We start from the raw sequence: 14281 nt of genomic DNA, 5'->3' as shown, positions 1-14281 counted from the left end.
GGGAGTTCTGCGAACGGCGGGGATACCGCTGGGCGTACTCCTGACCGCAGCAAGAGGCGGGTCCCAGGGACGCAATCATACCCATTGGGCGGCAGGTTTGCAACCCGTACCCTAGCCTTCACTGGCCAAGGGTGGACAGGCGGCCACAACGCATAGGTACTGCGCCCTGCTACTCACTATTCCACCACTAGTGTACCCTTGCACCCCTCCTTCCGGTCATCGCCTAGCACTTCCCCTTGCCCCGTTCGCCACCGCTACTTCCCCACTACACCCCCCTAGTTAGCTCGAGCCTTGTGCTCACCATGTACAGCCGAACACCCACTTCTTACTCACGTCGATAGTGTTTGTAGTTTAAGGCCTACCATGAGGCGCGGCCTCGCAGGGCAATAAACGGGATCTAGAAAGAAAGAAAGAACACCTTGTCGAAGTCGAGCTCAGAGGACATCACACTACGGGCCGGTCGTTCGTTCAGCCAGAAGGGGTGGCCAGATGCGCACGGCGTGTCGTGCCGCAGCGGAGAAGACGGTCGTGTATGTGTCGAGTCGGAGGTGCCCGGTTGCGGACAGGTACTGGAGCACCGTGCAGAATTCGTTGACCGCGTCGAAGTCGGAGTCGTAGATCTCGAAGGTGTCGGTGTTGATGCCTATGTCGATGTCGGTGTTGGCGTCAGTGTCGGCCGCCGTCGGTGTCGATGTCTGTCGAAGTCGAAGTCGAGGTTGAGGCAATTGCAAGACCAAGATCGGCGGAAGCGGCCGAAGGCACGAAGTCGGTCGGAGGAGTCGGAGGAGTCAGGTCGGTCAGATTGGTCGGAGTCGAGTCGGCTTCTTCAGCGACGGTAAGTTTGGCATCGGTCTCCTCAACTTTTGTCTCCCCCAGGATCACAAAAAGAGTGTGTAGCCACCATCTCTCTCTGCGAACCTGCGATCTTCGGTTGGGACGATGAACAGGATATCGTCGGTGGGGTCGTCGAGCTCCTCACCGTCGGGCTTGCTGTCGGTGTGGTCGGGTGTTGTCCAATCGGAGAAGAGCTCTTGTTCGACTTCGTCGGCCCAGTGGATAGGGCTCGATGATGCCAATGGGTCGTCAGCAGCAAGGGGACACTCCGTCCGGGAGGGAAAGATGACATAGTCACGTCCCCGCCACAGGTTGGAGCGTGAGGGTCAATTGGGAAAGCCTGAGCAAAGTGAGACCGTGCGCTGCGCAATGACATCAGCACGGGTCTCAACACAACCTTGCAGCTTGACATCGCCAAAACGATGGCACTCTCCAAATCCAAGATCCTAGTAAGAGGAGGCAGGGGTCATCTACGTCTGCGCCAGCGTGACAGATGCAGAGGGAGGGTCTAGGTGGGAGGAGGCAGAGGGGCAATCTGTTGCACGTGCATTCTAGACCTCTATGCCATGTGCGTCCTGGAGAGTGACAAAGTCATTCTGTCCGGGCACTCCTAATAGATAAGAGAATATCTGTCATAGGAGTTCTGGTGGAAAAGAGTGGAACATTGTAGTTGCGTTTTGGCATGTGTAAGGCGGTACATTATCTGCGTAGTCGTCTGCGACCTCCCGCTGCTCCATTGCAGTCATACAGGTGGTGATCTGAACGAGGGTAGGGAGGTCGCCCGGGGGGGCCTGAGGCCGACAGAGCAATCGTTTTAAATTTCCTCGGCTCGAACTGAGGAGGATGAGTCAAAGCTCGTAGACAAGGGATATAGGGGCTACGCAACGTACTTACCCATAACAATATATTGCGTATTAGCCCATGGCTCAGTGTGGAATATGCATGCAAGGTCGTACGCAAGGCTGTCGCAAGCACCGGTCCTAGGAGCGGCTCAATAGGAGGAAAGACCACGAACACCAAGGCAATGTCAAGGAAGGACCTAGCCATTGAGGATCAACGGGATAGACAACCTGCCCGGCGAGCCTGACGGGCCTCCTGTAAAGTAGATCCGTGTCTTGAGAACAGTATTCTATGTGAGATACTTGGAAGGGGGAGGCCGGCGTGCTCGCATCTCGGAGCGACCTGCCAACACTCTCTGCCGCAGGAGAAGATATGTAGGGCATTCGGACGCGAGAGGTGAATGCTGCTATGAGTCCAGGGACTCCAAAAGAGAGATGGCTCCTGATGAGGGACATGAGAAGAGGGAGAGATCCAGAACGACGAAGAAACCCGCGGGGTCATGGGTCTGGAGAGACATCCACACCGCGGGGCATGCGGTCGCAACGGAGCGCTGATGCTTGCAGAACAGGGTCGCCCGGATCAGGGTGACATTACTCCCTGGACGTGACAATTGGGCGTATATCTCCACGAGGACCGCAAACAGGAGAAAGGACGCTATACTTGGGATGCCCAGAGGTGTCCACAAACCTTACAGTAAGTCCCTGAGGTCAGATTTTGCATCAACAGCTTTAAAGGCTTCGCTTTCCTGGATATACGCCCCTCCGTGTCATAAAGGGATAGGATAGGATGGGCGATACGGCTAAGTATGCAAGACCCACCTGACTGTGACATCAGCCTGAGCCTAGTGCTATCGAGACGTACAGCTCGCCACTTACCTCTAAAAACAAGTAAAGGAAGTATGGGGCGACTCCCCTATGGACGATCAAGATGGCCGTTGTGGCTGGAATATAGGCCGCTATTATGGACACTGCACCGGATCAGCACAAGCTCAAAGGTTCTGGCAAACGTACTACACGTCAATATAGCATCCAGGTTGTCTAGCATAGTTCTTGGTAGACTTCCAGGCGCATGCGAGCTACCATATTCGTCCTCTCGTTCTAGGATACATATACACCTAAGTTCGGATACGGGTGAGCTGTCAGTACGTGTCCGAAGTGATGGAAATGGAGGACATATGGCTGTGGCTCAGAACCAGAGTCTGTAGTGTTGTCCGGTTTTCGATTCATGCTCCCAAATGGACCCGGGATCGTATATGTGCGCCTTTTGTTCCATTGTCTCGCCATTCAGCGAGCTTCCGGCCACCACAAATTCCGAGGGCCCCAGGTCAGCGCCTATATCTGAGACATGACACCTGCCCAGACCTCTAAGTAACAAGAATGGCAGATCCGCATGCAAGGTATCGCTCACTGACGTTGAGCGTCCAGGGACCAGCAGGGGCAACCACGCCGCCATACGACGAACTCGGAAATCGAGGACCGTCGACGTCGGCACAGGCCACGGCGGTCTATCCGAAGCTTCGCCATCAGCAACAGAGGCCGAGAGAGCCGCACGGATGCAGAGATGCGAGATTGGGATAGAGATGGACATGGCACGGCCGCAGCGTCTCGCGAGTCCGGTGATCAGTCGTTTGAGGGGCCTCTGCCCTTTTCTTCTTTGCTTTGCGCTTCTGCCACTGCTCCGTCGCGCAAGTGCCTCCCGGACCACGTTAGCCATAGACAAAGCTATACCCTAATATTCTCGCTGTCTGTCCTTCCTCGCACGCTCCTTTGACTCCCCCTCGCCCTCCCGCACCGCCTAGCGACGACTCGACATCCCAGCGCGGCCAAGACGCAAGGCAGCCCGCACACGACCACCAATTCATGGAAGACAAGAGAGCGCAAGGAGCTGGTATCCCGCGGCCCCACGTGTCCCACACCTTGGACGCAAGTCATGCCCTCGTCACGTCGCCCGTCTTGCACCCGATTGCGCTCGCAGTCCTCCGGCTCACGCTCGCAACGTACGCACTCTTCGTCGGACTGTACCAGTTGATCGAAGAAGCAGTCAAGGAACATGACGCCGGAACGTAAGTACATTCGCACACACATCTGCACCTTTCCATTCCCGCCCTCGGAGCCGAACTCAAGACGCTGACCAAATGCTTTAGGTTCTTCTCGTACTTTACGCACCTATCGTATATCGGCTTGATCGCGTACATGTACGCAGCGGGCGTACAAACGCTCTGCTATGCGCTGAACCGGAGAAAAGGATATCCCCTCCAGCAATGGCCGCGCGTTCTCCAACACCTGCACATACTGCTGTACTCTACTATCACTACCTATCGTAAGTCTTCGCATTTCAATTATCACGGACCGCGGAGTGACATGGGATCCATATAGCAATGGTGGTCACTGTAATATTTTGGGCACTGCTGTCAGACTCGGACACGTTCTCAACCACACTGAATGGCAAGTGGCTCAGCCCACCCTCCGCACCGGACGTAACCTCATCGTATTCTGCCTTCTAGCTTGGTTCAACATTTCCGAGCATGCCATGAACACTGGATACGCTCTCTTTGAGATCTTACTCACCAACGCCGGCCCGAGCCCATGGTGGCACCTCCCCGCCTGCGTCGCTATGCTCGCATGCTACCTCGGTGTCGCGTATATCACCCACGCGACGCAAGGCTTCTATAGTACGTTTTTCTTCCTTGCTGCCACCCTTCGACCGCTGCCCCTGAGGCAGCCACTTGTTATCGCATTTGCGAGTCGAATATGATCCGACGGACTCACCTGCACTCCCTCGACAGCCTATTCGTTCTTAGACCCTGGAAAGGAGCACGCGAAGCTCGCTGGCTACATCATCGCCGTCGGCGTAGCGGAATGTGTCGCGTTCGTCCTCGCCCGGGGCCTCACCTGGATCCGCATGCGGCTCTCAAGACGCATGTCCTACGCCTCCTCCAGCGACACCGAGGTCGAGCCAGCGATAGATGAGGATTGGCAGGAGATCGGGAGGCCAGGGTCTTCGGTCGGGTACGCAGTATGACGGCCCTCGCTGCCGTTGATAGCGACGCTCCGAGAGGGGCAGCGATGATCGGGGCACCAGGAACGGGCAGCAGCAACAGGCGGCGTAACCCTGTATGTGAATAAGTGCAATAGCGTGGTGGTGGTGCTGCTGGCCGGACATCCAAGTGTACTATATGCGTCTCTTGAGGCTGAATGGCATCCAGTGTCGTCTGGGTATGCAATGCGCATAGTTGTTCTGCATCCTCGACAGATGCGCACCTGATGCACGCCGTGTGCGGATCCTTGTAGTCTACATCTAGCCGTGCAGTCCCATAGCTGTCAAATAGTCCCGCCGAGTCATCGGCATGTACGTTGATTCGATATTGCCTAGAAGTCTGATACTAGAAGCGGCGACAATGAAGCCATGAATCGAATCGAGAGGCAACTCGGCAAAGCAATGGGACAGATCTGTGAGAGAAAGAAGACGTGACAAGTCAAGCCGGCCATGATGCGTACAAAAGTGACAAGCCGGGGGAAGGGGGAAAGTGTGATCAGAGCCCGACGAGTGTGCCTGAAGCGCGAGGCATAAATGTGCCAGGAGGACAAAGGAGAGTTCCGACGACCTATGCAGCAATGATGGCTGGGCGACAGAGGCCGTCGAGGACAGGAGAGGGGCTTCGGGCGGCGATGGTTGGGGGTAGAGGAAGAGCTGCAGCAGAAGCTGAGTGAGCAGGCCAAGAGGCAGAGGCAGAGCAGAGCGACAGCAGCCCACTCGTCGCGCCTGCGCGCAACCCTTTGCCACCCTCCACGCCTCTCGCGCCATCCTCTGCTGTCCTCCCCCTCCCCCTCCCGCCGGTCTTCCTCGCGCATCCCTGGTTTCCTGACGATAGCACTGGGCTGAGACCGCTTCTGAGCGCACGAGTTGGCATCGTGAGGCCCAGATCCAGTTTTTTCCTGCGCACTACCGACGACTAAAGCGACCGTGCTGTCATATCCGCGCGGTCGAGGAACGGAGAACCGTGCGCACCGAACACCCCAGACGAGCTTCCGGGGCCAAACCATATACCGGTCGTCCGTTTCAGACCACGAGCGAGCCGAGGAACGGCCTGAAGAGCAGAAAGATTTGAGTCGTAGCGAGTGCGGCAGAGCTGGAATGCCATGCCGGCCTTCGACCCTGTCCGCGATGCCGTCCTTAACTCTCCCATAACCTCCTCCCTCGCCCTCCCCTCCTCCGCGCGTATGCACGTCGACACCGCGGCCTCGACCAAGTCCTCTCATCCGTCAAGCTCGTACCACCATCCGCAGTCGTCCGTGGGCAGAGCTGGTATGTCGATTATCACGTCTCCAGGATCCGTGACGACCTCCCCGTCAGACTCCAGTCCAGGAGCATCGCTCGTCAGCCCCCTCACACGCCGTGCTACTGATCTTTCCATGCTGCTCAACTCGGACCCGCCAGCGATGGACACGCCCTTGTTCACGCCTACGACACCCCGTGCTCCCGCGACGCTGTCGCACCTCCTCCTGCCTGACTCTGAGGACCACACGGACAATGACCAACTCTCCCATATGACACCCCTACGGAGGAGGTCGTCCGCCGCCATGTCCGAGGCCTCAGTTGCCGCAGCACGGGAGCGTGAGCCCTCATACTTCACGCATCCAGGCAGCATAAACGCGCGCCCATCTGCATCGTCTGTGGCGTTCCAGGATGGGCCGTCTGACGCCAGGGACAGACCGGCGACACGGGAGCGCGAGTCGTTCAACCTCGCATTGCCTGGTGCCATGAACGTCGCGACACCCATCGTGGCGAGCAGCGCGACTATACTCGCGTTTCCATCAAGCTCAGGGTCCCGGCCGTCAACAGCGGTATCGACCGGCTCTGGGGCCGGGCCCACCTCGAGGCCGTCCACCGCAGGACAGGCTACAGGTACAAGTACAAGTGCGAGTGCAAGCGCGAGCACGGGGTCCATGCGTCCTCCGGCACAGGCGCCGCAACGGTCCCCTGTGGCCTCTACGTCTTCGCTTCCCACCGCTTCAGCTTCCATGGCGCCACCACCCCAACGTGCTCCCCGCCCGGCCTCCCCAAGTAAGCCACTGCACTCGGCTGCTGCTGCCCAAATTCCTCCGCCTGTCTCTGCATCACCCGCATTTTCTGTAACCACCCAGCCTTCTGCACAGAGCACCTCATCTGCGTCGCATGCGCCGCGGAGACCATCGCCTCCCCAGCAGAGGAAAACCACCGGCAACGGCGTGACTTCCAAGCCACCACCAACGTCTTCTCTTCCACCCCCTTCTTCCAGCCTACCGCCTAAACCCATGCCGCCGCCTTCGCCTCCCCCGTCCCAGCTGAGACGCAGCGCCATCCCGTACGCGCCGCGCAGGATCACCCCTGCTAGCTCCGTCCTCGTCCCTCTCTCGCCAGCAGAGATGGAGCGGTACAGGAATTACACGGGTGGGGTCGGGACGACGATCCTCCGCAAGCAGAAGCGAGTCGAGAACCTCCTCGGCGACGGACTCGGCAAGCGTGAACGTTCACCGGACTCCGAGGAGAGTCCGCGGAAGAAACGGCGGGCAGGCGACGTCGCCGTCGTCGTCGAGCATTGTACGTGTCCCTTAACCTCCTGACGTCATTCTATCGGATCCAGTCCCGCTTGACATGTTCTCACCTGCTTTGGATCCTACTAGACAATGCTCGACCAGACGTCGGGGTCGCACAGAGACAAGAGTCGCCGATCATCGGCCTCAAGAGTTTCAACAACTGGGTCAAGAGCGTCCTCATCACCCGTTTCGCGCATCCGGCTTTCGCCGACTCCCCCAGTGCGCGAAGAGGCACGCGAATGCGGGGCCGTGTGCTTGACATGGGCTGTGGGAAGGGCGGTGATTTAACAAAATGGGCCAAGGCCAATGTGGCCGAGTTGGTCGGGCTTGGTACGGTCATTCATTCCAATTTGTATTCAGATACCCCGCTAACCGCATATTGACAGATATCGCCGCTGTTTCTATTGACCAGGCGCGACAGCGGCATGCTACTTCCAAGGGGGCACGCTTCACCGCGTCGTTCTTCGCACTTGATTGTTACAGCCATTTGCTTTCCGACGAGCTCCCTCCGACGCTCCTGTCGACACCGTTCGATGTCGTGTCCATGCAGTTTTGTATGCACTACGCGTTCGAAAGCGAGACCAAAGCCCGCACGATGCTACGGAATGTCTCGACCTGGCTGCGTCCACAAGGCGTGTTTATAGGGACAATCCCCGATGCGAAGCAACTAATGTGTGTATCCAGTCCTCGCGCCCTCGGCGACGGCGCAGCGTCATTCGAGTGTCGAGCACGAGTGCTCATCTGCCTTTTCTGTCACAGGGACCAACTGGACGCGTTACCGGCAAACTCCAAGGACCTCTCTTTCGGTAATAGCGTGTACAAAATCCGCTTCGAGGACCGCGAGACCCGGCCAGTCTTCGGCCATCGGTATTGGTTCTACCTCCAGGACGCCGTTGAAGACGTGCCTGAATACGTAGTCCGCTGGGACAACTTCGTACAGTACGTCACCGCTCTCCATACACCGCCCCTGGTGCCAGACTGACGTACGCTCTGCACGCTAGGCTTGCCGCCGAGTACGGGCTCCACCCTATCTACAAGAAGGAGTTCCACCAGGTGTTCGAGGAGCACCACGAGCAGCCGGAGTTCGCCCCGCTGCTCCAACGCATGCGCGTCGTCGACGCGAACGGCGAAAGCCAAATGGACGAGGACCAGTGGGAGGCTGCGAGTACGCTACCCGTTTCTGCACCATCTTCGTGCGGTGCGGTGCTGACCCCTTTCCAGATATTTATATCGGGTTCGCTTTCCAGAAGCGATAAAAGCGCATGCCGGGCTGGTGCGCTCGTCACGCCTTGGGTACCTTCATCCTCCACTCCAGCTCGCAAGGGGGCTTCCGGTCTCGTCCTACTGTACCCTAATATCGTAAGTTCGTATCGGCAGCTATGTGCTCGTCTTGCTTTGGCGCTGTTGTCGTCTTCGTCTCCGCCCTTGTCCTCGTAGCCCGCCCCGCACATTTTTCTATGTCTCGTACCGCCGTGTACATGTTATGTATCGAGTACAGTATGTGTTTCACCCTTGTACCTCCGCTATGCTGGCTATGAAGAACGAGCACCGCCCCAATAGTTCCCGGGCATCTATGGATCCGAATGTGTACCTCTGCCGTTGGACTTCTAAACCCCTTCCTGGTGCGCATAAGACCCATGCCGTGGCGATCGGTAACGCTTCTCGTCACCGCGTCTTAATGTCGATCGCTTCTGTATAGGTGCATGTGGGCCCTCGAACGGTGATCTCAGCGATCGAGGAGCTTCTTCACCTCGGTAACGAATCCCAACAAACACCTCGTGCCCGTGAAACAAACCATCGCAGCGGCACAACCGCCAGGCCGCAACCGCCTTGAGACCGGACACAGCGCACGCAGCGTTCGACAGCGTGGGGCAAGTGCGATAATATAATATATATGTGCGGGTTTGATACGTATCAGACGTGGAGATCTACCATGCGTGCGACGAATGCTACTAGACTTTCGCGGAGAAAGAGTCTGTGATGTGTAGTTGTTGTTGTTGGATGGGAGCATGTCTGGGGTACGCGTACCTCCGGCCATCGAGGAATAGGTCGTCAATGGTACGTAGGCAAAGACAGTCACCCCAGACTGGAGGGTGAGTGTCGATGATGCGGGGTGTGTCGATGAGGAGTGCGGGAGGCGGACGGGGTGATGAGGGTAAATGGTAACTATGTCCATGGACGAGGCAAACAACACGAGTCCAGGCAGCACGCCGCTCGCGCCCCGCCTGACCCCCTACGCCACGCTTGCAAAGCTGGAGCAGCAAGGACAGAAGGGAGGAGCAAACATGCAGCACACAGCGAACGGAAACAGGGGTGCGGGACGAGACGAACAAGACGAATGCCGTGCCGCGTGCGAAGGAGAAGGAGGTCACGGAGGCGATAGATAGGACACACCGGGACGGAGACAGAGAAGGGTGAGGCAGAGACGAACATGGGACAGGGAACGAGGAGATACACGAAGTGAGACAGAATAGAGCAAGGGCTAAAACTGACAGATCTTGGTGACCGTCCATGTAGACATACATATATGGCTGACAAATGGTGTGAAGATGGGACCAAGAAGGGACACGCGGCGAGTATGATGAGAGATAGATGTTGACGGGAGGAGAGAGACGAGAGGCATGTGGTGGAGTGAACGGTAGAGGGTGAAAGTCCCGGCACAGCGTACGTAGCGAACAGCGAACAGACGATCGAAGCGAAAGCGCCGTCAACGTTAGCAGCAGGTGCGAGACCAAGGGGAGGAGAAGTTGATGCGATCCGGAAGAACATGAGGTTCGAGTATGGGTTTTCAGCTTTTCTGACCGACCGACCCCACGCCGACCCACCGTGGACGACCAGCAAGCGCGACCGCGACAGCGTGCCAAGAGCGGGACAGCAACCACGAGGGACAAAAGAGTAGAGAGATCCGGCAAGACGAGAAGGAGAGCTAAGCGCGTCTGCGCGAGTGGCATAACGAGCGTCGTCAACGAGAGGCGTTCCATAGGCATGGCGGGCATGCGGGTGATTCGTGTCCTCCGCGCGAGGTAGTGCGAAGGGTGATTCCGTGAAGTGTGCGACATATCGGTGTGTATGTGTGTGTGGTGTGGTGCGACGCGGCGACGTTCTGCTCAAGCGACGACGATATTCTTCTCAGGTTTTATGGTGTGACTGCGACGTGCCCAACGCTGCAAAGCGACGACGAAAAGTCTAGTAGCCCATAGTCATGCGCGAAGGCCCATACGTCTCCGCCCGCGCGAGCGGCACCCGCCCGATCTTCTTGCCCTTATACACCACGTTCTTCGTCGGCGGCGGGCACGGGCTGTCGCCAATGTCCGTGTCGCCCCCGTCGCTCTCGTAGTCGACGCTCCCGTCCTCCGCGAGCGTCTGCAGCCCGCCGCGCCGCGTGCGCGCAGCCGTCGCCGCAGCGAACAAGCTGCCCGAGCCGCCCGTCGGCGCAGAGGCACGCTTCGGCTGGGCCGCCTGCACCTGCTGCGCGGCCGAGGTCATCGAGAGCATCTTCGCCTCGCCGTACGCGTACGACTTCGTGCGCCCGAACTTGCCCTTGCGGAACTGGTCGAGGTCCTCCTTGCGCGACGCCGCGTAGTTCGGGTCGTCCATGCGCACGTAGTTCGGCGGCTGGCAGCGCTGGCGGGACTCGGAGAAGTACTGCGAGTAGCCGCCCTCGAGGATGTACACCTCGGGGTAGTGCACGCGCGGGTAGACGTGGTTGTTCATCGCCCTATCCTTGGAACGGAGGTGCTTAGCACTGGCGGGAGGGTCAGCGCGCGATACGTGGAGCATGGCCAAGTGAACGACTCACAATGTCGGAGCTCTCTTGACACTAAACTCACAGTGGAACACCAGGATCGTCTTCATGCTCGCGTCGCCGCTCGTCGACGGCTGCGGCTTGCTCGCCGCCATGCCGAGCAGGTATTCCTCGACGCCCGCGGTCGTGTTGATGTTGATCGCGCCCGGGATGTGGCCGCCCAGGTACTCGTAGTCGAACCTACAGTCGATGATCACGTACTTCTCCAGCTGCGAATTGTACTTCCCGTCCAACAGCTCGTTCAGCTACGTGCACGCATCACGGTCAGCTCGCCCCTCAACCAGCCAGCGAGCACAGAAAGCGCCTACCGTCGTCGGGTTGATCCTCATCAGCCCATCCTCGCGCACGCGATGGCACGGCAGAATCTTCCCGTGCGCCTCGTTATCTCCGAACCCGCCCAGCCCAGGGCCCGCGTTCAAGTACTTGCTCCGCGGCGTATCGCGCTCCGCGACCGTCCGCGTCCTGTTCTCCCTCTCCTCGCTCCTGCGCAGCCCGCGGCCCGCGGCGTCCGTGTCGCGCTTCATGAGCGCCGTCACGCCCGTGATCGGGCGGAAGTCGTCCGTCCCGTCGCACCTCCGGATCGTCTTCACCTGCTGGCGCTTCGCGTACGCCTGCGCGGGCGAGCTCAGGTCCGGGTCCTGTTCGAAGCTCGCGTCGCTCGACATGCTGTTGTCGAGCAGGTTCGGGGGCAGCATCGCCGAGAACGCGCGACGGACGGGCGGCAGGCGGTGGACGACCTCTGCTGCGCCCTCCTCGCTGTCCTCCTGGTTGGTCATGATCGGGTAGGCGGTGTTCGGGTGCGGCGAGCTCGACGAAGGGCCTTCGCCGGGGGCGATCATGGCGCTAAGCGCAGGACGACGGGGACGCTTCTTGTTCGCGTTCAGCGCAAGAGCAGGCGGCATGCCGAGACCAAGACTCGCAGGCTTCTTCTGGTTAGTGAGCAGAGAGCTGCTCGCCATACGCTCAAGCTTATGCGCGGACGGCGACGACTGTGCAGGTGACGACGTGTAGCCATGATCCTCATCCTCGAACAGATGCTGGTGGCTCTGACGGAGGCTCAAGCTCTTACGGTCAGGCGAGGACGAGCGGCGCTTCTTCGGGAACGGCTGGGATGGGCTCTCACCGATGCTGGACACTCCAGAAATGTCGGCCGCTTCCGCTAGCACGTTCTCGCCGCGAGAAGGAGCGGAGATCACGTCGTAGAACAGGTTATTGAACGTCGTCACTGTGGGGGCCGCAGAGATGGGCGACGACGGGCCGAAAGAGGAAGGTGCAGCACCGAAGTTGAACGCAGTGATCGTGGGGGCGGCTGAGAGTGGACCCTGTGCGTCGGGCGCTGACGAGGCCAAACTGAACGAAGTGTCGACATCCATACGATCCGTCGGCGACGACGGGATGTCGACAGGCTGACGGTTGAGGTGTTAGTCAAACGATCAATGATCGAGCACGCGGGGTGTGGTTATGAACGGAACCACACTGACCTGGCTGAACGCGTTCTCATCGTGCTGAGGGGTCGGCATGGCGAGCCACTCAGTAGGCAGCGCAGCGCGCTGGAGACGCTTGCCGCTGCTAGTCCCCATGCCTGACTTGGAAACGGAGGTGTCGGAGAACTGAGAGCTGCTGTCGTGGCCGTTGCTCATGTCGCGTCCGAAGAGCCGTGCGGCGCTGGTAGCCGCGCGTGGCCGACCTACCAATGGCTTTGGGTTCAGAGTTTGCATGATGGGCTGAGGGGGCGGTTGGAACACGCGAGGAGGGGCGGGGGAGATGTCCATCGGAACGTGGTCGGGATTCTCTTCCTCGGGCGTCAGTGGTTGGGAGTCTCTTGCGGGCGAGTTCAGAGACATGGTCGACGCGAAGGAAAGCTCGAGGTCCAAGTCTACGTCAGGCCCGAGAAGCTGGGTTTCGTTACGTGAAGGGGCATCGCGCTTAGTGCTGCCCTTGCCACCGAAGATGGAGGGGACGGAGAGGTGAGTGTTGAATTTGGTGTTACCGAAGAGAGACATAGGGAACTGTCTCCTGAATTGCTTGTCGAGTACGCGTCTCTTGAGGTCGGGCGGGCTTCTCTTCTGCTTCTTCGCTGGTCGCGGTGGTTCTTGCTCGTGGTCTGGAAACAGTCGACGCCGGAGTTGTTGAGGCATGCCGAAGAATGTACGAAATATGATACAGCGTAGAGCAACGATACAGTCGTTGGAGGCGTCGGAGGGTCGTGAGCGAACGTGAGCCGCGTGCAGGGCCGAACCGCAAGACGTCGGAGACGCGACGAGACAAGTCAAGGTGAAGGTGGTCAGTTGGAGAAAGGACGCGTTTATACGAACGCGAAAACGAACCAACGACAAATCGGGGCAATGACCCAGATCGTGGCTCAGCGCGGCTTTGTGCTCGGGCCTCGGCAACTGCAATGGAGAGAGATTAGCACCGGCGTGGAGGGATTGATGGGTAAGACGGAATAGGAAGTCAAATCAAAACTATTGTCCGCCAGAACGAGGAAACACAGGAGCCGAAGGGCAAAGGCGGAGTCTCGTAGCGGATTGTCCGCTCAATATGGTAAGAGACACGGGATCCTGGCGGAGCGGCAAGATCCTGGGGTGCGGATTCACTGGCGACAAAGGACGGCCAAAGCGTATGGCTCCTCGCTTTATAAGTCCTCGCATCGTTCCGTGAAGATCTCAAGCTCACTGGCACGAAGGTCGTTACGTCTCCCTCGCAACGGACGGCGCAATCCAATCCAACGGTATGGACGAGCGAAAGGGTCCGGTGCTTAGCAGGGATGTGAACGCAATATGGACACGATTTACTGCGAACTCTCTCTCGATGAGGTACGTACGGTGACTACCCGTGCTCTGTAGCTGACAAGGCTAGGTCAGCCAAGCCGTAGGAACGGTGAACTCGACGACAAGGTCTGCATGCAGTGATGTGCTGTCTAGCGTCCCGAAGGAGACCTGGTCCGGCGTACGTAGCGGCAGAACTGAGAGGGAGAGGGATAAAGCAAAGGGGGACTGGAAAGCGGACCGACCTTGTAAGGAAGGAGTGTGAGACGGAGGAGGCCGCGCCTTGAGGGAGGCAAGAAGAGGTCAGCAATTGTGGACTCTGGGACAAAGCGGAGGCTTGAAGCGAGCGGGATTCTCACGAGAAGTGAACAGAGGGGTCGGGCCAAACAAAGGTGTAGACGTGTGTGGGTCCACCCGTGCTGGGCGCTGCGGGTGATCCGGGACCGCGGCGGGGCAAA

The 14281-nt window shown here is 58.8% G+C and overlaps 4 protein-coding genes across 4 annotated transcripts; 2 read left to right on the top strand and 2 right to left on the bottom strand.

The window, feature by feature from the left end:
- Window positions 1-449: 449 nt before the first annotated feature.
- On the bottom strand, window positions 450-1126 carry DICSQDRAFT_169006 (uncharacterized protein; the record flags this gene model as incomplete). Its single annotated transcript, XM_007364625.1, has 3 exons — window positions 450-695; window positions 763-918; window positions 980-1126. 3 exons carry the CDS (start codon window positions 1124-1126, stop codon window positions 450-452), a joined length of 549 nt encoding a protein of 182 aa, XP_007364687.1.
- Window positions 1127-3347: 2221 nt separating this feature from the next.
- DICSQDRAFT_135583 (uncharacterized protein) lies at window positions 3348-5001 on the top strand. The gene is made up of 5 exons (XM_007364624.1): window positions 3348-3736; window positions 3818-3993; window positions 4050-4118; window positions 4178-4345; window positions 4460-5001. Exons 1-5 carry the CDS (start codon window positions 3534-3536, stop codon window positions 4693-4695), a joined length of 852 nt encoding a protein of 283 aa, XP_007364686.1. The 5' UTR covers window positions 3348-3533; the 3' UTR covers window positions 4696-5001.
- Window positions 5002-5472: 471 nt separating this feature from the next.
- Window positions 5473-8841, top strand: DICSQDRAFT_135582 (uncharacterized protein). The gene is made up of 6 exons (XM_007364623.1): window positions 5473-7254; window positions 7338-7580; window positions 7637-7922; window positions 8010-8189; window positions 8252-8415; window positions 8472-8841. Exons 1-6 carry the CDS (start codon window positions 5814-5816, stop codon window positions 8504-8506), a joined length of 2349 nt encoding a protein of 782 aa, XP_007364685.1. The 5' UTR covers window positions 5473-5813; the 3' UTR covers window positions 8507-8841.
- Window positions 8842-10436: 1595 nt separating this feature from the next.
- Window positions 10437-13058, bottom strand: DICSQDRAFT_146284 (uncharacterized protein; the record flags this gene model as incomplete). Its single annotated transcript, XM_007364622.1, has 4 exons — window positions 10437-10995; window positions 11050-11300; window positions 11364-12461; window positions 12537-13058. 4 exons carry the CDS (start codon window positions 13056-13058, stop codon window positions 10437-10439), a joined length of 2430 nt encoding a protein of 809 aa, XP_007364684.1.
- Between the last annotated feature and the right edge of the window lie 1223 nt (window positions 13059-14281).

The sequence above is a fragment of the Dichomitus squalens genome, assembly GCF_000275845.1.
Source record: "Dichomitus squalens LYAD-421 SS1 unplaced genomic scaffold DICSQscaffold_9, whole genome shotgun sequence".
In the NCBI taxonomy this organism is placed as follows: Eukaryota; Fungi; Basidiomycota; class Agaricomycetes; order Polyporales; family Polyporaceae; genus Dichomitus; species Dichomitus squalens.
Note: the sequence above shows the minus strand (reverse complement) of the source record. Positions and strands in the feature narration are given on the sequence as shown.

Bases quoted from the DNA above. Each gene is read 5' to 3' on its own strand.
- DICSQDRAFT_135582 (XM_007364623.1), top strand. From the start codon at position 5,814: ATGCCGGCCTTCGACCCTGTCCGCGATGCCGTCCTTAACTCTCCCATA. The intron at 7,255-7,337 runs GTACGTGTCCCT...GGATCCTACTAG, and splicing joins CGCCGTCGTCGTCGAGCATT to ACAATGCTCGACCAGACGTC. The intron at 7,923-8,009 runs GTGTGTATCCAG...TTTCTGTCACAG, and splicing joins CCCGATGCGAAGCAACTAAT to GGACCAACTGGACGCGTTAC.
- DICSQDRAFT_135583 (XM_007364624.1), top strand. From the start codon at position 3,534: ATGGAAGACAAGAGAGCGCAAGGAGCTGGTATCCCGCGGCCCCACGTG. The intron at 3,994-4,049 runs GTAAGTCTTCGC...GGATCCATATAG, and splicing joins CTCTACTATCACTACCTATC to CAATGGTGGTCACTGTAATA. The intron at 4,119-4,177 runs GCAAGTGGCTCA...TCTGCCTTCTAG, and splicing joins GTTCTCAACCACACTGAATG to CTTGGTTCAACATTTCCGAG.